The sequence below is a fragment of the Pongo pygmaeus genome, chromosome 20 (assembly GCF_028885625.2).
Source record: "Pongo pygmaeus isolate AG05252 chromosome 20, NHGRI_mPonPyg2-v2.0_pri, whole genome shotgun sequence".
Classification (NCBI taxonomy): Eukaryota; Metazoa; Chordata; class Mammalia; order Primates; family Hominidae; genus Pongo; species Pongo pygmaeus.
The window spans coordinates 62,481,453-62,506,138 of record NC_072393.2 but is presented as its reverse complement, the minus strand read 5'-3'; the positions used below and the strand labels follow the sequence as shown (position 1 = coordinate 62,506,138).

Genomic DNA, 24,686 nt, shown 5'->3' with positions numbered 1-24,686 from the left:
CTTTCACTTTCTTTCTACCCCGGGGAGTGTTATGCTATAATAGATTGCTAACAACATTGCAGCAGACAGCAGCGAGGGCAGGGGACTAGATCCATGTGTCATGGTAGCAAGGCTGAGGGTCAGTTTCCTCATAGGTAACTCAACTCTAAGAGGCTGTCAACTCACGTGGTGATGCTCAGAGCAGAGCGACAGCTCCAAGTTCAAGTCCTCCTGCAATCTTCATGATACATCCCCATGGAAAGTAACTGAACATCTAAGGCTGGGCTCTCCTCTGGAAGCTCGAAATCAGAGTACCTGCCTCTTCAAGGGTTACTGTGAGGTTTCAGTGAAGCAACAAGTGAGGCGGTCGGAAGGGCTGGCACAGAGCATGCATGGGAACCCTGAACACCACCTGCTCTAAAGCTACCTGCCAGACCGAGACGTCCTGAGCAGAAGAGTATGTTATGGTACACAAGTGCTCAGGCTTAAGATGCTACTGCCAAGGTGGGCAGATCACCTGAAGTCAGGAGGTCGAGACCAGCCTGGCTAACATGGTGAAACCCCATTTCTACTAAAAATACAAAAAATTAGCCAGGCATGGTGGCGCACACCTGTAACCCCAGCTACTCAGGAGGCTGAGGCAGAAGAATCACTTGAACCTGGGAGGCAGAGGTTGCAGTGAGCCAAGATTGCGGCACTGCACTCCAGCTTGGACAACAAGAGCAAAACTCTCTCAAAAAAAAAAAAAAAAAAAAAAAAGAGATTTAGTAGGATCTCAATTGTGTGGATTCTAAAACAATCAAATTCATAGCGGCAGAGAGAAAAATGGTGGTTGCCAGAGACTGGGGGATAAAATGGGGAAAAAGGAAATATTGATGAAAAGGTACAAACAAGTTTCAGTCAGAGAAATGAGTTTTAGGGATCCCCTGCACAGCATGGCAACTAGAGTTAATAATGATGCATGGAATTCAAGAAAAGATGTATTATTAATATATGCTCCAAAATTGCTCAAAGTAGATTTTAAACATCCTCACCACAAAAAGTAACTAAGGTGATGGACATGTTAGCTTTTTTCTACAATGTATACGTGTATCAAAACATCGCATTGTACCCCGCAAATATATACTATTATTGTCAATTAAAAATAAAAGTGGATTTAGGATTGCTTCAATTTGTGAATCTGCAGGTGAGGCTAAAGTGTGTATGTGTATGTATTATTATATATATACATGTGTGTATATATATACGTGTATATATGTGTGTATGTGTGTATGTATACGTACACACATACACACATATATATTTTGAGACGAAGTCTTGCATTGTTGCCCAGGCTGGAGTACAGTGGCACAATCTCAACTCACTACAACCTCCGCCTCCTGGGTTCAAGCAATTCTCCTGTCTCAGCCTCCCGAGTAGCTGGGATTACAGGCACCTGTCACCATGCCCAGCTAATTTTTTGTATTTTTAGTAGAGACACAGTTTCACTAGGTTGGCCAGGCTGGTCTCAAACTCCTGACCTTGTGGCCCACCCGCCTCGGCCTCCCAAAGTGCTGGGATTACAGGTGTGAGCCACCACACCCTGCCTTATATATATTTTTAGAAACAGGGTCTCACTCTGTCCCCCAGGCTGGAGTGCAGTGACTATCATAGCTCACCATATAGCCTTGAACTCCTGGGCTCAAGTGATCTTCCTGCCTCAGACTCCCAAAGTAGCTGGGACTACAGGCACACACCACTACACCTGCTTTCTTATATTTTTATAATTTTAGAATGTCTGAAATTCAGGACTGAGATAAGATAAATCTAATTCAATCCTTGGAATTCCTACTTAATTTCATTAAAAGAGGAAAGGTTTTCATTAACCTACCTACCCTCCAGGAAAAGATGTTTTCTTTGTGTGTGTGTGCTACCCTGATTGTTTTGATTATTTTGATTATGATAAAACGGTTTGTAAGAGTAGATAGTACTTCCTGCTCCCTACCTTCAACATTCAGAGAATAAAAAAATATACAGCTTCAATGGATGTATAAATAGTATCAACAGAAACACTTTACAAACTAGGACTAGATATTCTTCAAATTAATTTTTTTTTTTTTTTGAGATAGAGTGTTGCTCTGTCACCCAGGCTGGAGTGCAGTGGTGCAATCTCAGCTCACTGCAACTGCTGCCTTCTGGGCTCAAGTGATCCTCCTGCCTCGACCTCCCAAGTAGCTGGAATTACGGGTGCCAGCCACCACACCCAGCTAATTTTTTGGTATTTTAATCAAAATTTTTAGTATTTTGGTATTTTTGGTAGAGATGGGGTTTTACCATGTTGGCTAGGCTGGTCTTGAACTCCTGTCCTCAAGTAATCTGCCCACCTTGGCCTCCCAGAGTGCTGGGATTACAGGCATGAGCCACCATGCCCAGCTACCTTTTACACTTTTACAGAACTTATACCAATTCTTCTCAAAATATTCCGAGAATTGAAGGGGAGGGAATTCTTCCTCATTCTATGAACCAAACATTGTCCTGATACCAAAACCAGAAAAGGACACACACAAAAGAAAACTACAGGCCAACATCTCTCATGAACATAGATGCAAAAATCTTCGACAAAATTGTAGCTAACCAAATCTAAGAACACATCAAAAAGATCATTCCCCATGATCAAGTGGGATTCATCTCAGGGTTGCAAGGGTGGTTCATCAGCAGACTAAAGGACAAAAACCACACGATCATCAAGACATGCAGAAAAGCATTTGATGAAATTTAACGTTTACAAGAAAAACAACAACCCCATCAAAAAGTGGGCAAAGGATATGAACGGACACTTCTCAAAAGAAGATATTTATGTAGGCAACAGACACATGAAAAAATGCTCATCGTCACTGGCCATCAGAGAAATGCAAATGAAAACCACAATGAGATACCATCCCACACCAGTTAGAATGGCGATCACTAAAAAGTCAGGAAACAACAAGTGCTAGAGAGGAAGTGGAGAAATAGGAACATTTTATACTGTTGGTGGGACTGTAAACTAGTTCAACCATTGTGGAAGTCAGCGTGACAATTCCTCAGGGATCTAGAACTAGACATACCATTTGACCCAGACATCCCATTACTGGGTATATACCTAAAGGATTATAAATCATGTTGCTATAAAGACACATGCACATGTATGTTTATTGTGGCACTATTCACAATAGCAAAGACTTGGAACCAACCCAAATGTCCATCAATGATAGACTGGATTAAGAAAATGTGGCACATATACACCATGGAATACTATGCAGCCATAAAAAAGGATGAGTTCATGTCCTTCGTAGGGACATGGATGAAGCTGGAAATTATTATTCTGAGCAAACTATCACAAGGACAGAAAACCAAACACCGCATGTTCTCACTCATAGGTGGGAACTGAACAATGAGAACACTTGAACACAGGAAGGGGAACATCACACACCGGCGACAGTTGTGGGGTGGGGGGAGGGGGGAGGGAGCATTAGGAGATATACCTAATGTAAATGATGAGTTAATGGGTGCAGCACACCAACAGGGCACATGTATACATATGTAACAAACCTGCACGTTGTGCACATGTACCCTAGAACTTAAAGTATAAAAGAAAAGACGAACAAAGAAAAAAATATTCAACATCCCTTTATGATAAAACGCAGAAGAAACATAACTCAGAACAATAAAGGCCATGTATGACAAACCCACAGCTAGCATTATACTGTATGTGGAAAAGAAGAAAGCCTCTCCTCTAAGAACTGGCACACAGGGTGCCCACTTCCACCACTCCTATTTAACACAGTACTGGAAGTCTTAGCCAGAGCAATTAGGGAAGAAAAAGAAACAAAGGACATCAAAATTGGAGAAGTCGTCAAATTGTTCTTGTTTGCAGGCAATACAGTCTTACATTTAGAAAAGCCTACAGATTCCACCAAAAGACGGAGAACTAATAAAGGAATTCAGTAAAGTTGTGGAATCAACATACAAAAATGTTGATTTTTGGATAAATTTTTCAGTATGATGCAAGTTTTTATATAGTAAATGAACTCAGTATGATGCAAAAATCAACATAAAAACAGTAGCATTTCTAAACACCAATAATGAACTAGCTGAAAAAGAAAGCAATGTCCTTTATAATAGCTACAAAAAAGTACCTAGAAATAAATTTAACTAAGGAGGTAAGAAATATCTATAGTAAAAACCACAGAATACTGAAAAAAATTGAAGAGGATAGATAAAAATGGAGACATCTAATGCTCATGGATTAGAAGAATGTTGTTAAAATGGCCATCCTACCCAAAGCAATCTACAGATTCAATGCAATCCCTATCAAAACACCAACGACATTCTTCACAGAAATAGAAAAACAATCCTAAGATTTGTATAGAACCACAAAAGATCCCAAATAGCCCAAACAATTTTGAGCAAAAAGAACAAACCTGGAGGCGTATTACCTGACTTCACAAAGCTATAGTAACCAAAACAGCATGGCACTGTCATGAAAACAGACATAGACCAACGGAACAGATAATTCAGAAATCCATATATTTACAGTCAACTCTTTCTTTTTTAATGTATTGCTCAGGACTTGTTAGAATATTTAAAAATTTTTTTTAATACTTTAATTTCTAGGGTACATGTGCACAATGTGCAGGTTTGTTACATAGGTATACATGTGCCATGTTGGTTTGCTGCACCCATTAACTCATCATTTGCATTAGGTATTTCTCCTAATGCTATCCCTCCCCCATCCCTGCACCCTATGACACGCCCTAGTGTGTGATGTTCCCCACCCTGTGTCTAAGTGTTCTCATTGTTCAATTCCCACCTATGAGTGAGAACATGAGGTGTTTGGTTTTCTGTCCTTGCGATAGTTTCCTCAGAATGATGGTTTCCAGCTTCATCCATGTCCCTACAAAGGGCATGAGCTCATCCAACTCATTTTCAAAGACACCAAGATTAGGGAAAGTGCACTGTGTTCAATAAGTGGTACTGAGAAAACTGTATAACCATATGCAGAATGAAACTAGACCCCTGTCTCTCACCGTGTACAAAAATCAACTCAAGATAGATTAAGTACTTAAACATAAGACTTGAAACAATAAAACTACCAGAAGAAAACATAGGGAAAGCTCTTCTGAATACTAGGTCAAGGCAAATATTTTGTGGCTAAGGCTTCAAAAGGACAGGCAACAAAAGCAAAAATAGACCAATAGAAATACGTGGTGGCTCACGCCTGTAACCCAAGCACTTTGGGAGGCCGAGGCAGGTGGATCATGAGGTCAGGAGATCGAGACCATCCTGGCCAACATGGTGAAACTCCATCTCTACTAAAAATACAAAAATTAGCTGGGTGTGGTGGCACATGCCTGAAATCCCAGCTACTGGGGACACTGAGGCAGGAGAATCACTTGAACTAGGGAGTTGGAGGTTGCAGTGAGCTGAGATGGTGCCACTGTACTCCAGCCTGGTGACAGAACAAGACTCTGTCCCCCCTCCCAAAAAAACCCTGCAGAATGGGAGAAAATATTTGCAAAATAATGATCTGGCAAGGAACTAATACCCAGAATATACGAGGAACTCAAACAACTGTATAGCAAAACTCCAAGTAATCCGTTTAAGAAGTGGGTAAAAACCTGAACAGACATTTCTCAAAAGACATCCAAATGACCAACAGATATGAAAAGAGATTCAGCATTACTCATCATCACAATCTCACTGTGGTTTTGATTTGCATTTCCCTCTAGTTGGAATGGCTATTATCAAAAAAGACAAAAAATAAATGCTGGCAAGGATGCAGAGAAAGAAACTACTTTCCACTGTTGGTAGAAATGTAAATTAGCACAGCCATTATGGAAAACAGTGTAGAGGGGTCTCAAAAAACTGAAAATAGATTAATACCCTATGATCCAGTGATCTGGTGATTTACCCGAAGTATATCAAAGGCATGTCAGTACTCTCATGTTTACCACCCCACTATTCACAATAGCTAAGATATGTAAGCTACCTAACTGTCCATCAGCAGACAAATGGATAAAGAAAGCGTGGTACACACAAGGGAACATGATCATGATTCAGCCTTCAAAAAATCCTGCCATTTGTGACAACATGGATGAGCCTGTAGTTCATTGTGTGAAGCAAAATAAACCAGGCACGGAAAAATGAAACACTGCATGTATTTTACTCATATGTGGGAGTTAAACGGAGCAAATGGGACCGTGGAAGCAGGGGATATAATTGTATTAGAGGCTGGCAAGGGGAGGAGGGGAGGATGGGGAGAGGATGGCTCATGGGTGCTAAGATTACAGGTAGATGGGAGAAATGGGTGCAGGTGTTCTGCAGCACTGAAGGTGAATATGGTGAATGTAACTTATTGTCTATTCTCAAAAGCTAGAAGGGAGGACTGAGTGTTCACAACAAATGTTTGGGGTGATGAATATGCTAAGCACCCTGATTTGATCATGCCACATTGTATACAGGTATCAAAATACCACTTTTGGGCCGGGCACGGTGGCTCACACCTGTAATCCCAGCACTTTGGGAGGCCAAGGCGGGTGGATCATCTGAGGTCGGGAGTTCGAGACCAGCCTGACCAACATGGTGAAACTACCAGAAGTCTCTACTAAAAATACAAAATTAGCTGGGCATGGTGGCACATGTCTGTCATCCCAGCTACTTGGGAGGCTGAGGCAGGAGAATCGCTTGAACCTTGGAGGCAGAGGTCGTGGTGAGCTAAGATCGCACCATTGCTCTCCAGCCTGGGCAACAAGAGCAAAAACCCATCTAAAAAAACCAAAAACCAAAACAAAAATCCCTCCATGAATATGTACAGTTATGTGTCAACTAAAATACAGGAAAAACCTGCAGCAAATGTATCTATTTTTGACAAAGATCAGGGGTCAGCAAATCTCCCAAAAGGAGCCAGGCATTTTCGGCTTTGGGGCCATTTGCTCTCTGGCACCACTACTTAGCTGCTCCTGTGCTGTGAAAGCAGTTGTAGACAATTTGTCAACAAAGGAGAAAAGCTGTGTTCCAATAAATCTTTATTTACAAAAATGGGCAATGGGCTAGATTTGACACACAAGCCCTACAGAGAATCCCATAAGAATGTTAGCTGTCATTATTAAAAAGTCAAAAAACAGATGCTGCTGAGGTTGCAGGAAAAAATGGAATGCTTATACACTGTTGATGGGAGTGTCAATCAGTTCAGCTATTGTGGAAAGCAGTGTGGAGATTCCTCAAAGAGCTAAAAGCAGAAGTAGCATTGGACCCAGCCATCCCATTACTGGGTATATATACTAAGAGGAATATAAAGCATTCTCCCACAAAGACATATGCACGCAAATGTTCACTGCAGCACTATTCACAATAGCAAAGACATGGAGTCAACCTAAATGCCCATCAAGGACAGATTGGATAAAGAAAATGTGGTACATGTACACCATGGAATACTATGCAGCCATAAAAAAGAATGAGATCATGTCTTTTGTGGGAACATGGATGGAACCGGAGGCCATCATCCTAAGGAAACTAAGACAGGAACAGAAAACCAAATACCACATGTTCTCACTTATAAGTGGGAGCTAAATAAGAACACATGAACACAAAGAGGGGAACAACAGATACTGGGGTCTACTTGAGGTTGGAGGGTGGGAGGAGGGTGAGAAGCAGAAAAACAATAACGACTGGGTACTGGGCTTAATACCTGGGTGAGGAAATAGGCTGTATAACAAACCCGCATGACACAAGTTTACCTACGTAACAAACCTTCACATGTACCCCCAAAACTAAAAGCTTGAAAAAAGAATGTTAGCTGTCAGTACTTCTGTTTAGTTTTGTACTCTCTCCACTATTCTTTATATTTGATATTCCACTATTATTTATATTTACCTAATTTATATTTGGTAGGAAAGCAATCACATAAAGAAGAGATATAAAAGTGGAAAAAAGGTGAAAGTTAACATTTGTATGTAGGTATGTATGCCTAATAAATTACTCGAACAATTTTAAATTATATGCAGTTATTAAATTGGGCTGGTAACAAATGTAACTATAAAATCCCACACAAAATCTAATAACCATTTAAATATGAAATCAAATGAACAGCAACTATAGAGGTAAGAAATGTGCATAATTTAGAAAAGCGGCATATCTGTTTTAAGAGCTTTAAAATGCGGCTGCTAGATAAAAGCTTGATGTGGTGAGGCAGAGGCAGATTCCCAACACATCAGTGATCCTTCATCAGTATATCATCATCCAAGAAGTCCTGCTGATATTTTTATCAGGACAAGAAACTCAATGTTTTTATGAAAAGCCAAAACTAGACAAGAGGATTCTAAGAAGAATGATATTCACTCTGTTGATCTCTAGGCTGGACTTTAACATCTACGATAGAAAGTCACCATTTCCGGGGGCTGCACACAGATGTGCTAAATTTTGAAATATTTATGTTCATGAATTCCTACTTTACATTTAGCCCCCAAAGTAATGAGCAAATGGAATAGGTCTCAATCGAATGGTATAAAAGAGACAAGATGACAGATTAATTCAATACAGTACACTCCTCACTCCAGAAAAACAAACAAATCTTTAAAGTCTCCCTGAAAAAACTGCTGCAAATAAATTTGAGACTATGACGAAGCATGCATTACGTAAACAGCTCTTCCAACCCACGATAATGATCAACAGCTCAGTGGATTTTTTTTTTTTGAGATGGAGTTTTGCTTTTGTTGCCCAGACTACAGTACAGTGATATGATCTCAGCTCACTGCAATCTCCGTCTCCTGGGTTCAAGTGATTCTCCTGCCTCAACCTCCCCAGTAGCTGGGATTACAGACACCCTCAACCATACCCGGCTTTTTTTCTTTTTGAGACAGTCTCGCTCTGTCGCCCAGGCTGGAAGGCAGTGGCGCATCTCGGCTCACTGCAAGCTCCGCCTCCCGGGTTCACCCCATTCTCCTGCCTCAGCCTCCCGAGTAGCTGGGACTACAAGCACCCACCACCACGCCCAGCTAATTTTTTGTATTTTTAGTAGAGACGGGGTTTCACTGCGTTAGCTAAGATGGTCTCGATCTCTTGACCTCGTGATCCACCCACCTCGGCCTCCCAAAGTGCTAGGATTACAGGCGTGAGCCACTGCGCCCGGCCTAATTTTTGTATTTTTAGTAGACGGGGGATTTCGCCATGTTAGTCAGGCTGCTCTCAAACCCCTGACCTCAGATGATCCACCTGCCTTGGCCTCCCAAAGTGCTGGGATTATAGGCACGAGCCACTGTGCCCAGCCTATTAGAAGGATTTTGAAGAGTTAAAAAACTGCATATGACTTTTGTAACCCCAGCACTTTGGGATCCTGAGGCAGGTGGATCACCTGAGGTCAGGAGTTTGAGATTAGCCTGGTCTACATGGTGAAACCCCATCTCTACTAAAAATACAAAAATTAGCCGGGCATCGTGGCGTGTGCCTATAGTCCCAGCTACTCGGGAGGCCGAGGCAGGAGAATTGCTTGAACCCAGGAGGCAGAGGTTGCAGTGAGCCGAGATTGCACCATTGCACTCCAGCCTGGGCATAGAGTAAGACACTGTCTCAAAAAAAAAAAAAAAAAAAAAAAAAAAAAGGGAAACTGCACGACTTTTAAATGCACTTTAAAAAAACAATGTTATTACTGATAAGGTAAATAGCCAAAATGATGTACCACGTTTGACATGTGAGGCTGACAATATCCACGATGCGTGACCGGACCCTGCTTTGTGATGGGTGAAGGAAAACGTCCTCCTACATTAGTCGAAGTGTAAATGGGTGCCATCTTTTTGGACGGTACTTTAGCAATCTTTATCCATTTTAAATACAATTAGACCCAGCCTTGTGTAAAACAGCAAGACTGAAGACCATTTAGGAGTCGAATAACAGGTGGGTTAATTTAAGCACCAACATGCCCTGCATCCTTAAAAATGCACAAGAATCAGCACAGAAAGCTGCCCCATCTGTAAGGCTCTTAACACCACACACGTGTGCAGAACGTCTTTTGGTGATGAGCAGAAAACAGGCAGGAGATACCAAGGAGGCAGGGAAGGACACACTTCCTGCCACAACTTCTAGTATTGCTGCTCTTTCAAATTAATACTGAAAAAGGCCAGGCGCAGTGGCTCGCGCCTGTCATCCCAGAACTTTGGGAGGCTAAGGTGGGTGGATCACCTGAGGTCAAGAGTTCGAGACCAGCCCGGGCAACATGGGGAAACCCCGTCTCTACTAAAAATATGAAAATTAGCCAGACTTGGTGGCAGGCGCCTGTAATCCCAGCTACTCAGGAGGCTGAGGCAGGAGAATTGCTTGAACATGGGAGGTGGAGGTTGCAGTGAGCAGAGATCACGCCATTGCCCTCCAGCCTGGGCAAAAGAGAGACTTTGTCTAACACACACGCACACACACACCAAAAATCACCAAATACTAAAAAGTACCTCCCATTAAAAAATCATTTTAGTAGAAGCCAAGTAGACATAAATGAATTTCACCAAAACAATGGACGTATTCTTACCATTACCCATCCATGGAAGACCAAAAAACTAGGTACACGTGAACACTGATGATAGAACATTGATGTTTATGTGCTGTATTGCTCAAAATAGAACCATAGCAAGAAAATAAGCTTTTCTACACATTCCTATAAATATTTAGGGACAATATTGACTATTGGTAAATGGAAAAATACTTATTTCTGAGCACATGTTTAAAAGCTTACATCCCAACCACAGAACAATTAAGGTTTTCTAGGTTTTTCTCCCCCTTCTGAGTTAACATAAACCACCTGAATACATGGAAATTGAAAGCAAAACACAGAAGACAAAGACTCTCAACTTAGGCAATGAAATTAAGAAAGAAGGTTATTTGAGAGAATGAATTTCGGATTGTCATATCTAAACACTTCTATATATACATAATTTGAATTAAACATTTCCCTTACCACACTACACAATCTGTTAAAGGGGCTAGAGGACCAAGACGTGAACCAGGGCTGTAAAAACCAACAAAAACCTCACGACTGGGTAAGGAAATGAGTATGGTTTAGGGACAGTGATCTTATTTTTAGGATGAGGTGACTGAACAGGTTCATACGTTCAGTTCAGAGCTGAGAATAAATAAAGGTAGAAGCAGCAAGAAGATGATGAAGACTTTGTCTATATCCTGTCTTAGGTGACTCAAAGCATTTCAACTTTATATAGCATATATATATACACACACACACACACATATATACATACATACATATGTGTGTATATGTATTTTTTTTTTCTTCTTGAGACAGTCTTGCTCTGTCACCCAAGCTGAAGTGCAGTGATGTGATCTCAACTCACTGCAACCTCTGCCTCCTAGGTTCAAGTGATTCTCCTGCCTCAGCCTCCCGAGCAGCTCACCACCGTTTTACAGGTGCTCACCACCACACCCGGCTGATTTTTTGTATTTTTTTAGTAGGGGAGGGGCTTCACTATGTTGGCCAGGCTGGTGTGGAACTCCTGACCTCAGGTAATCTGCCCACCTCGACCTCCCAAAGTGCTGGGTTACAGGCATGAGCCACTGCACCCGGCCTTACATAGCATATTAATATACAAGGGGCACCACCGTCCTCACTCCAGGGTTCGAAGCTGAGGTTCTGTGGTGTTGACTGGGTTGCTCTGTTTCAGGGGAAATTGCGTTAATGCATATGGGATGATAACGCCCGGTATTTCCCAGTCGTCACAGAGTGGGAACTGATCAAACCCCAGAGAAAAATGACTGGATGGCGTAAGGATTAATTTCGGTTAGGCACAGTCAGTTTCTCCCGTGAAGTCGGGTGGGTGAGGAGTTGGGGAGAAGCTAATTATTCGAGTCCAGGCAGGATTACAGCTGGAGGGAGGTAAAGGAAGGCTGCTGGTTGAGGTTATTTTCTGAGGATGAGTGACTTCCCTAAGCTTGCATTTTGTCTCTATGCTTTTTCTACAGACCGTACCCCTCCCACCTCACCTTTCTACGCAGGTGTCCTGAATGATTAGAAAGAAGCAGTTAAGATTACAGGGCTTGAAGTCTCAGACCCAGCTTTGAATGATTTGCCGCTTTCTACCCCAGGCAAGCCATTTAACTTATCTGGGGCTCAGCTTCCTCCCTTGGTAAACAGGACAAACAACACCGTCAGAATTATATGACATTTCAATAACTAAGTTAGGGTTAACCATAGTATTTGCACAATTAGCACCATAACACCCTCTGGACTCCTACCAAATGCAGACCAGACATTAGCTAATCCCGACATTCAAGTTGCAGTACCCCCTACTCTGTACTCTTATTTTTTACTTGAGACCAAGTCTCACTCTGTCACCCAGGCTGGAGTGCAGTGGCATGACCTTGGCTCACTACAACCTCTGCCTCCTGGGTTCAAGCAATTTTCCTGTCTCAGCCTCCCTAGAAGGTGAGATTATAGGCACATGCCACTATGCCCGGCTCGTTTTTGTACTGTTGTTAGAGATGAGGATTTCACCATGTTGGCCAGGCTGGTCTCTATCTCCTGACCTCGGATGATCCACCTGCCTCGGCCTCCCAAAGTGCTGGGATTACAGGCGTGAGCCACTGCACCCAGCCCTCTGTACAGTATTTTAGACCAAATGTCTGAAAAGGACGAGAGACTTACCTAAATATCCCAAGTAAATATAAGGTTTTAAAGGAAGATCTTTTCAGCAAAATGGGGTAACTGGACTTTGTTCTTTCGAGGAATCCTTTGGTCCTGGGCTTTGAGCAGCCAGAAGGGAGAGGGTGGGGGCACCTAGTAAACTCAATATGCAGGTTCTAATCAGCAGTGGAGAACAAAAGCAGGAAGGGCAGAGAGCAAGACAGGAGGAACATTCACCAACTTCACACCTCACCTCCAAGAGCAGGTCCAGCTCTGGGCCAGCTGGCAATCATGGAAAAAAGAAGGCCACGCCCAGCTCCACGCCCACGTGGCGATAGTTCCTGGGGAGCGCCCAGCTCCATGCCCACGTGACGATAGTTCCTGGGGAGCGCTGAGCCAGTGATGTTGCTGCTGCTCATTGGCTGCAACCGGCTCTGAACCACCAGCCCCAGGGAACAGGTACTTTTCTGCACCTGTGTGCACCACTTACAGGTGCTGCTGCTGGCAAGAGGCTGCCTTTACCCCCACACACCTGTGCTCGGGGCGCCCAGATGCTTACAGCCTTCAGCTGGCTGTCCCGGAGCAATTAGTGTGTGTGTGTGTGTGTGTGTGTGTGTGTGTGTGTTAGAGAGTGTGTGTGTGAGAGAGTATGTGTGAGAGAGAGAGAGAGAGAGTGCATGTGTGTGTGAGAGAGTGTGTGTGTGAGAGAGAATGTGTATGTGTGAGGCAGAGACAGTGTGTATGTGTGTGAGAGAATGTGTGTGAGATAGTGTGTGTGTGAGTGTGTGAGAGAGACAGTGTGTGTGAGACAGAGTGTGTGTGTGTGAGAGGGTGTGTGTGAGAGACAGTATGTGTGAGAGAGACAGAGAGTGTGTGTGTGAGACTGTGTATGATAGAGTGTGTGTGTGAGAGTGTGTGTGTGTTGGGTGCCCTTATTTTACATAATCCGGAAGTTGCACTTGGCATTTTTTTTATTTTTTGTGTATTGACAAATTATAATTGTATATTTTCCTGGGGTCCAGTGTGATCTTCTACGTATACAATGTCAAATGATTAAATCAAGCTAACACATCTGTTGCCTTGAATACTTATTTTTTTGTGGTGAGAACACTTGAAATATACTCTCTTAGCAATCTTGAAACAGAAGTTTATACTTTTGATAAAGTCCCATGTATTTATTTTTAGTTCTTTTGATGTGGAGTCTTGCTCTGTGACCCAGGCTGGAGTACTCAGTGCAAACTCCGCCTCCGGGTTCAAAGGATTCTCCTGCCTCAGCCTCCTGAGAAGCTGGGACTACAGGTGTGTACCACCACGCCCAGCTAATTTTCAAATTTTTACTAGAGATGGGGTTTCACTATGTTGGCCAAACTGATCTCGAACTCCTGACCTCAGGTGATCCACCCACCTCGGCCTCCCGAAGTGCTGGGATTACAGGCATGAGCCACTGTGCCTGGCCAAATGTGTTTGAAAATTCCATTTGAAGAATTTATGGTGAATGCATTTTAAAATTTATAGTCTCTCCTTAGGTCATGAAGGTCTTCTGATTAGTTAACTTTTAGAAAGTGTAGTGTCTTTCCTTTCATATTTAGATTTATACTATACTTGGAATTAATTTTGTATATGGTATGAGGTAGGAATTCAGATTTTTTTCTTCCACGTATGACCAATCAATTTAGCACCATTTGTTAAAATACCACCCTTTCCCTAGTGTTTTGTAATGTCAGGTTGTCAGAAGTCACGTGATCATGTTTGTGACCTTCTGTTCTGGACTCTATTCTGTTTCCCTAGTATATTTCTCCAATCTCTAATTAAATGCATGGAAAATACCATACTGTGCTAGCTATCCTGAACTCTTTACACTTCTTTTTTTTTCTTTTTCTTTTTTTTTTTTTTTTTTCGAGAACGAGTCTCGCACTGTCACCTGGGCTGGAGTGCAATGGCATGATCTCAGCTCACTGCAACCTCCGCCTCCCCAGTTCAAACGATTCTCTTGCCTCAACCTCCCTAGTAGCTGGGATTACAGGCGCCTGCCACCACGCCTGGCTAATTTTTTGTATCTTTAGTAGAGACGGGGTTTCACCATGTTGGTCAGGCTGGTCTCGAACTCCTGACCTTGTGATCCACCCACCTGGGCCTCCCAAAGTGTTGGGATTACAGGCGTGAGCCATCGCGCTTGGCCACATTTCTTCATATACTTTAGAATTTGCTTGTAAATTTCCACTAGAGTACTTTGGGAATTTTATGGTAATTGCAATAACTTTATGAATACAGCCGAGGAAAATTGTCATCTTTGAAAGACAGTGTTCCTGTTCATGAAGTTTGTATATTTCTCCATTTATTAGGTATTCTTTAATTTTTTCTTTTGAGACAGAGTCTAACTCTGTTGCCCAGGCTGGAGTGCAGTGGTGCAAGCACAGCTTACTACAGCCTCGACCTCCTGGGCCGAAGTGATCCTCCCCACTTGGCCTCCCAAAGGGATGGGATTACAGGCGTGAGCCACTGGGCCTGGCCATGGCACAACTGTTTTTTTTTTTTTTTGGAGACAGTGTTTTGCTCTTGTTGCCCAGGCTGGAGTGCAATGGCGCGATCTCGGCTCAACACAACCTCCACCTCCTGGGTTTAAGGGATTCTCCTGCCTCAGCCTCAAAAGTAGCTGGGACCACAGGCATGCACCACCACGCCCGGCTAATTTTGTATTTTTAGTAGAGATGGGGTTTCTCCATGTTGGCCAGGCTGGTCTCAAATTCCTGACCTCAGGTGATCCACCCGCTTCAGCCTCCCAAAGTGCTGGAATTACAGGCGTGAGCCACCGCACCTGGCCACAACTGTTATTGCTTATTCCTATTTGAGATTATTGACACCAGAATAAAAGAAATTTTGTTATGCTTTTAAAAACTGCTTAATAGTACATAGGAATACATTTTATTTTCATATATCGAGTTGTTGTGTGTGGGATCTTATTAAATTCACTTTTTAATTATTATTTTTTAATCCCCTGGGTTTACCGGGATTATCAGTTCTTGTTCTACATATGTAATCATATTGTTTGTGAAAAATGACAATTTTATTTCCATCTTTATAATGTTGTGTTTATTATTCCTCTTGTTGCCCTGTTACACTGACTAGGACCTCCAGTGCAAAGTTAAATAAAAGTTGTGGACACTGGTTGGGTTTTTTTGCTCTCATTTTTAACTTAGGGAAAGAATTTTCACTATTCTCCAAGGAACACGTTAGCAGTAATTTTTTAAAGCCCTTCCTCAAATTAAATAAGTCACCATCGGTTCCAAGTCTGCCAAGTGTTTTTTAAAAATCATAAATTGATGTTGAATTTTATCAACTTTTTTTTTTTTTGCATCAACTATGTTGGTCTTCCTGAATCTGAAATAATTCCTGCCGACTTTGTGTTCTTATTCTGTCATGTCACTGAGGCCCTGCCATGTTTATCTCAGCACGTTCCATCCACAGGCACATGATATCCATTTGTCTTCTTATTGGTGATGTTAACTTTGAGCACTTGGCTAAGGCACTATCTACCCTGTTTTCCCACTACTGTTACTTTGTAATTCACATGTAGTTTCTGGGGGAGAACCTTAAAGACTCATGTGAGTACATCGAGTCTCCATCTACTGGTTTCAGCACCTTCTGATGGTTTCTCTGACACCACATTTCTTCATTCATTTATTTGCTTTTTTTTTTTTTTTTTTTGAGACCGAGTCTTATTCTGTCACCCAGGCTGTAGTGCAGTGGCACAATCTCACCTCACTGCAACCTCCACCTCCTGGGTTCAAGTTATTCTGCCTTCAGCCTCCTGAGTACCTGTGACTACAGGCATGCACCACCACGCCCGGCTAATTTTTGTATTTTTAGTAGAGACGGGGTTTTACCACGTTGGCCAGGCTGGTCTTGAACTCCTGACCTCAGATGATCCACCTGCCTCAGCTTCCCAAAATGCTGGGATTACAGGAGTGAGCCACGGCACCTGGACTACTTTCAAAATATTCTTTTTCTTTTGCAATTGCCTTTTGCAATTGCTGCATCTCCTTTGCTGTGTGTCTGTTGTTTAAATTCTTTTAAATGAAGACAAGAACTGAGGCTCACGACTGTCGTCCACATTTCTACCATTATTTGGTTTGATGATTAAATTATTCCAGATTTGGCCAGTGGGAACTCATTCAATCAGGCTCCTTGTTCCTATTGCTATGTCCCCATTATTATTATTATTTTTCAGAGACAACGTCTCACTCTGTTGCCCAGGCTGGAGTGCAGTGATACATCATGGCTCACTGCAGCCTTGAGATTCTGGGCTCAAGTGATCTTCCCACTTCAGCCTCCCAAATAGCTGGGACCACAGGCATGCTCCATCATGCCCAGGTGATTTGTAAAACATTTATAATGTAGATGGGGACTCCCTATGTTGCCCAGGCTGGTCGCTAACTCTTGGGCTCAAGCAACTCTCCACCTTAACCTCCCACAGTGCTGAGATTACAGGTGCAAGCCACTGGCCTGGCCCCCATTGTTCTCTGAGCATTGTCTTACTTCTGGCACAAGATGTTCCAGGCCCATTCTGTACATTCCCAGCACCAACTGCGGAGTCAGCTCTTTCTCTGAAGATTCTTGGTTCCTTTAATGAGGAACAGTACTTAGAAAACAATACCTGAGCACCAGTGTGCTGTTTCTATGATACCATCGTTTCTACACTTAAGTTCCTTTTTCATGGCTGAATAGTACTCCATTGTGCATAAGTACCACATTTTCTTTATCCATTCATCTGTTGATGGACACTTAGGTGCTTCCAAATCTTGGCTATTGTGAATAGTGCTGCAATAAACATGGAAGTGCAGATATCTCTCTGATTTACTGATTTCTTTGGGGTATATACCTAGCAGTGGGATTGCTAGGGTGGAGGTTGAAGATCCCAACTGCTCTGGCTTTTGAAATAAAATGTCTTCAGAATTAAGCAACCAAACTGAGCTGGGCGTAGTGCTCACACCTGTAATCCCAGCACCTTGGGAGGCCAAGGCAGGTGAATCATGAGGTCAAGAGATCAAGACCATCCTGGCCAACATGGTGAAACCCCGTCTCTGCTAAAAATACAAAAAAATTAGCTGGGAGTGGTGGTGTGCACCTGTAGTCCCAGCTACTCAGGAGGCTGAGGCAGGAGAATCACTTGAACCCAGGAGGTGGAGGTTGCAGTGAGCCGAGATTACACCACTGCACTCCAGCCTGGGCGACAGAGTGAGACTCCATCTCAAAAAAAAGGAAACCAATCTGGATGATACCTGATCGTTACATTGTAAAAAGACAGCTGTTTCAGAAGGGGGAAAAAAAACCATTGTGATTGCTTTCTAGATCTTTGAGTTTTAAATGCTGCCATAACTAATTTAAGAATGTAGTAGTCAGTTAGGACCTTAAAAAGTTAAGAGTTACACTTCATTTTTAGAGCTCCTTAAACATGAGGTGATTTCCTTTTTCCAGTACTTGCTACATTTATTATCTTCCTTAGAAGTTCCTTGTGCACACTTTCCCCAGACACGTTAAGAACAGGTTTCTTCCTTAACAGTTGATGGACCAGTCTATTGGTAAATAAATCACACTCTAAAAAATTACAAATTGCATTTGTGCATATTTTTAATTAAATTTTTCTAATACTCTTGAAGATATGAAGACATATCTCCAAGAGATGTTTACATGACATATTCAAAGACATTCTGGTAGCCAGGAGTAGATGTGGGTTGGAACTCACCTTACCTTCGTGCCCCCAACGCAGTGACTAATCTATGTGTTAACACATGACACTCCATAACGTTGATGGAGCTATTTGGAGGTCATGCCCTACACCAGTTCCCAGAACGAATGGAGCCATTCCAGAGTCAGGACGGCCCACAAAATAGGCAACTGTTTCCCAATTTCTCATTAGGAAACAAAATACCCAGAGGGCCACCAGATCAGTCACCAGAGGGTCCAGATCGATTCATCTCTATTGCTTCATCACAGTGCTAAGAATTCCAGTCCTGTATTATCTTCAGGAAGTCTCCTTCCACTGCAGGTCCCTCCAGTCTTGCCAGCATATCCATTTCATTACTGTCTTTCTTCTCCCTGCGAAGGATAAAAACAAGGTTTTGTTTTCTTACATTTGGTTTTCTTTTGCAGCCCCAAAACAAAGAGACAGAACCTCTAGAACAGAAATTTACCACCTAGGAGACCACCATGGCCCCATGCAGTAGGTCAAGACAAATAGGGGCACTCTCAGGAGCTCAGGAATGAATTCAAAGTGCCTTAGGGTTCAACCAAGACAGCACCCATGATCCCTTGTCCTATGAACGATACCCTTGGATGGCTCCCTCTCTCACTGGACCAGGGCTGGACTGTGGCCAATAAAACAAGGCAGACATGATGGGACATCACTTTCAAGATTAAATAATAAAAGACTGTGGCTCTGTTTTGGGCTGTCAGTCATCTCTCTCTGCCACCGTCTCCCTCTGCCTCTGCCTCTCTCAGCCTCTTGTTCTGGAGGAAGCCAGCTGCAATGTCATGAGCAACTCCCTGGAGAACAACTGAGGCTCCCCTGCCCACAGCCACACAAGTGAGCCTGGAAGCAGATTCAACAGCCCTCATCAAACCCCAGCCAGTGTCTCAACTGAGACCTCGGGAGATATCACGAGCTGGAACCTCTCAGTCACATCGCTATTGTATTTCTGACCCTCAGAAATTGTGTAAGACAATACGCCTTTACATTGCTTTAAGTTACTAAGCGTTGAGGTAATTCACTGCATAGCAATAGACGATTAATACACCAGGAAAAATTGCATCTTTCACCCAGAACCCACCACTGGTTGAGAACATGTGTTAGGCACTATGCTAAGTGTCGTATGTGTGACTTTTCTCTCAGTCATCATAAAATCTCCATGGGGGAAGACACCATCCCAATTTTATAAAGGAGCAAATCGAGGCTCAGAAAGATTAACTTGTTCACGGCTATATAGCTGGTAAGTGATAACAACAAACTCAGTTGTTCAGGAAGAAAAGGTGAAGAAATGAAGAAAAGAGAAGACAAAGAAAAGAAAGAAGATATCAGATAGGAGAATCCCAGTTAATGGTTCCTTTAGGTAAAAGTGGGAGTTGGGGGTTTGAACAGCTACATTGAGGGAATTATAAATCCCCAGGAAACAAAGCAGAATGGTAGCAACACCTGAAACAATAGCATTCCAGGTCCACCATCTCACTTTCTATTTTTAGAGACAGGGTCTCACTCTGTTGCCCAGGCTGGAGTGCAGTGGTGTGATCATGGCTCACTGTAGCCTCAACCTCCTGGGCCCAAGTGATCCTCTCGCCTCAGCCTCCTGAGTAGCTGGGACTACAGGTATGCACCACCATGCCTAGTTAATTTTTCTATTTTTTAGTAGAAGACAGGGTTTTGCAATGTTGCCCAGGCTGGTCTGAACTCCAGACTCAAGTCATCCGCCTGTCTCAGTCTCCCAAAGTGCTGGGATTACAGGCATGCACCACTACACCCAGCCCAGCATCTCACGTTTTACAAGGACCTTCTCTTGGGTGATGGGTTTTGCACAGGAAACCTGGTGGAGACTTACAAAATGACCTCTTCTCTCTTCTTTTGGCTTGAGAAGGCCTCGCACAAGGTCAGAATACCATAGACTCCAATCGCATTCTTGCTCAAGTCCAGATGTCTCAGATGTTGGTTTTTGCGGAGCATGGAAGCCATGGCCTGGCAGCAGATGGAGGTGAACAGGCAGTTTTCCAGCCTGTGACACAGAAACAGACAGAAGTCATCACGACTCATCTGAGAGCTCAGCCGGTGTGACAGCTTACAGCCTAGAGATCGCACTGACAGGAATGCGTAATGTTGTTCCAACCGTGTCTCAAAGAGGTGCTGTGTATCATAAATACAATGCCGGCTCCTAAGAGTCCTTAAACAAAGAGTAAAATTCATGGATTATTAGATTAATGGGTTAACGGGTTATCATGGGAGTGGGATGGGTGGCTGTATAAGAAGAGGGAAAGAGATCTGAGCGAGTATACAGCATGCTCAGTGACTCACTAGTGACCCTGCAGAGAGTCCCCACCAGCACTAAGGCTCTCACCAGATGCAGCCCCTCCACCTTGGACTTCTCAGCCTCCACAGTCCTTTTCTTTATATGTCATGCAATCTCAGGTATTCTGTTATAAGCAACAGAAAACAGACTAAGACAGATAGGGTCCATGAATTTTACACTGAGCCAAGTTACTGCTCATGGCCAAAACTAGATTAAAAAAATAATCTCAGTAACACGCCATTTAACATTAGGTATATCTCCAAATGCTATCCCTCCCCCCTCTAAAACTTAAAGTATAATTAAAAAAAATTTTTTTAAATTAAATTAAACAGCAAACCCAAAGGGGACAGGTGGATGAAAAGGACCCAAAGCAGATAATTGTCTTGTTAGCCCCACAGGTATACTGGAAACATAAAATTAATTTTGTGATCTGAAAAAAATATATAAGAATCTCATACAAGCAAAGCCTTAGAAAATACTGCATAAACACTTTCAAGTATAGAAAGTTCTTTTCTACCTGAAAATATATTTCACTCAATCTAAGAGATAAATCAACATTTAAAACCCAAACTAGATTTGAGGCATCAAAGAATCATGACTGGCAGTGAATTCATACTGAATTTAATTTGAGAAGCAAATCATCAACAAAAATGAACACCATTATCCAAACTAATCCTGGAAATGAAAGATGTTCTACAAGACAATAATTTAAATGAGCTAGATTAAATACCAAGATTATGCTAATGGAGAGCAAAAAATTTGGATTGAAAGAGGTAAAATTAGATTCATTTTTTGATCATGAGAGGAGATGTTTACAAGTCTTTTCCAAATACTTAAGGTAACCAAAGAATTAAAAAGAGAATGAATGCTTTTATATCACTGGCTGGTATACATGTTAGCAAAGAGACCATAAAAAACAGGGAAATATATACATAATATATTTTCATATATAAATATATTAATGTTATATATATTTTTTAATATTATACATAAATATATAATATAATACATATATTTATAAAATACAAATTATGTATATATAAATATATAATATACAACATAATATGTAAGTATATAATGTATAATATATTGTATATTTACATATATTCATATTTATTTTTATATATTTATTTTTATATACTTATATATAAATAATATATACTTATATGTATAATATATAAAATAAGTACCTACATATAAATAATATCTATAAAATAAGTATATATGTGTCTGTACATATGTGTACATATATGTAGATATCTTATGTATCTTTATATACATATATACGTATATATGTATCTTATGTATCTTTATATACATATATACATATATGTATCTTATGTATCTTTGTATACTTATATATGTATTTTATGTATCTTTATATACATATATATGTATATATGTATCTTTTTTTTTTTTGAGACAGAGTCTCACTCTGTGTCCCAGGCTGGAGTACAGTGGCGTGATCTCGGCTCACTGCAAGCTCCGCCTCCCAGCTTCACACCATTCTCCTGCCTCAGCCTCCCGATTAGCTGGGACTACAGGCGCCCACCACCATGCCCAGCTAATTTTTTGTATTTTTAGTAGAGACATGGTTTCACCATGTTAGCCAGGATGGTCTCGATCTCCTGATCTCGTGATCTGCCCCCATCGGCCTCCCAAAGTGCTGGGATTATAGGCGTGAGCCACCGCGCCTGGCCACATGCATCTTTATATACGTATATATGCATATATATGTATCTTTATATACATATATATGCATATATATGTATCTTTATATACATATATATGTATCTTTATATACATATATATATGTATCTTTATATACATATATATATGTATCTTTATATACATATATGTATCTTTATATACATATATATGTATCTTTATATACATATATATGTATCTTTATATACATATATATGTATCTTTATATACATATATATGTATCTTTATATACATATATATGTATCTTTATATACATATATGTATCTTTATATACATATATATGTATCTTTATATACATATATATGTATCTTTATATACATATATATATCTTTATATACATATATATGTATCTTTATATACATATATATATATATATCTCCTAAGTGTAAAATTCAATTTCAGAAGACCAGTCATCTCAGATATCAGTCTAAAATTGACAAACTCTTTGTGATCTTTTATTCAACTGGAAGAATATTTTCTAAAACAATTGTTAACACAGATTGCTGCATCCCACCCTCAGAGTTTCTGATTCCCTAGGTCCGAAGTGGGGCCCCAAAATTTGTATGTGTCCTGCCCAGGCGAAACTGCTGCTCATCCACCCTTTGAGAACCACGACTCAGAAGCTTTCCAGTTCTCCAATTCAATGGAGGGAACAATCCAGAAACTTAAAAAGACAGCCCCTTCCTGTTATATATTCCATCCTGAGAGATGCTTATATACAATTCTCCTGGTCTCATAGGAGGAGACAAGGGGCCACTTACTCCAGGATCTGTAATGGACAGTCAGGGTTCTTCAGGGCCTCACACAGCAGGATCACCCCATCATCCTTCAGGCTATTAAAACTCAGGTCAAGACTTTTCAGGGTTTTATTTTTACAGAGCGCAGAGATCATATCCTGACAGCAATTAAAGGTCAAGTCACACTTTCTCAGCCTGCAAAGAAACACAGGTTAAAAACAACAATAACAACAACAACAACAAAAACACCCTTAGGTTTTACTTCTTTGTTTTTGGATTCTGTTTTTATTTGTTTGTTTTTTGCATAGCAGCATAACCAAGATGCAATTAATATACCACACAATTCACCCATTTAAAGTGTACCAAATATTGGTTTTCAGTCTATTTATAAAGTTGTACAATCATCACCACAATTTTAGAATATTTTTGTAAATTCAGTTTAGAATATATTCATCACCCCCCAAGGAAAACCCTGGATACTTTAGAAGCCACTTCTCACTTCCTCCCCCAACTCACCCCAACCCTAACACCACTAATTTGCTTTCTTTTTCTGGATTTGCCTATTTTTGGCATGTCATTTAAATGGAATCATGTAATATGTGACCTTTTGCATTTAGCTTCTTTTATCTACCATAATATTTTGAAGATTTGTCCATGCTGTAGCATGAATCAGTATTTCATTTAACAATTAAATAACACTCCATTGCATGAATACACCATACTTTCTTTATGCCTTCATCAGGGCACAGACACAGGTTGTTTCTAGGTCTTGGGTATTATGAGTATTATGAATAATGCTGCTGTGAACTGTATGCAGGTTTTCATGTGGAGGTGGGTTTTTATTTCTTTTGCGGATACACCTACAAGCAGGACTGATGGCTCATGGATTAAGTCTGTGCTTCACCTTTTGAAGAACTGCCACAGCTGCTTTCCAAAGCAGTGGTACCGTTCCCTGCTTCTTTTTGGAGAACTAACAGTATCAATGTTTCAGGGGGTATTTTGCGCCACCTCTTGCCTTTCACAAACATTAGCTGAGAGTTACTATGCTTGGGGCATTGAATTAGGGGATGGGAATTCACTCAGGCAGGGCCCCTGCCTTTTAGCAGCTCATATTCTCATGTGAGACAAGAAATAAAGAGGGGATTCGATGGTTATGGTTCAGTGATGTCCTAGTAAACCAGCTCTCTAGAGTAAACAAACAAAAGCCCTCATGTGTAGTGATTGCCAGTTTCCATGGTGCAAACACTTCTGCCATGGCTGATTTCAAGCTGTGAAAATGAACTACCTCGTGACAGAGCAGGAGCACCGTGATCTCGGACAGACACTGCCACTTTAAGTTCCAGCTCACTTTCTAGCCTCATGCATTTCAAGGAAATCACTTCTCTCCTAATTACAAGGAGTCAGAAAGAGCAGACAGTAAAACACAGATAAGACAGCTCGGGCACAGAGGGAGGTGGGGGGAAAGTCTCTCGGGTAACTGCCAAACTTCACCCTCATGCCATGAGCCCCAGTATAACAGTGGGCCTTAATAGCACATTCCTTTCCCTTCAGGTGCAC

At 41.5% G+C, this 24,686-nt stretch overlaps 2 protein-coding genes across 3 annotated transcripts in view; both read right to left on the bottom strand.

The window, feature by feature from the left end:
* The window catches only part of NLRP5 (NLR family pyrin domain containing 5), a 61,931-nt gene extending 61,708 nt beyond the window's left edge, over positions 1-223 (bottom strand). The window contains 1 exon segment of the mRNA XM_054465503.1: positions 162-223. Coding sequence (XP_054321478.1) covers positions 162-223 — 62 coding nt within the window.
* Positions 224-11,038: 10,815 nt separating this feature from the next.
* Positions 11,039-24,686, bottom strand: part of NLRP8 (NLR family pyrin domain containing 8) — a 39,393-nt gene continuing 25,745 nt past the window's right edge. For both annotated transcript variants that reach the window (XM_054465613.1, XM_054465614.1), the window contains exons 8-10: positions 23,154-23,324; positions 20,203-20,373; positions 11,039-11,856 (exon numbers count right to left, since the gene is read on the bottom strand). In XM_054465613.1, the coding sequence (XP_054321588.1) occupies positions 11,772-11,856; positions 20,203-20,373; positions 23,154-23,324 (427 nt within the window). In that variant the 3' untranslated portion in view covers positions 11,039-11,771. The remainder of the gene's footprint in view (positions 11,857-20,202; positions 20,374-23,153; positions 23,325-24,686) is intronic.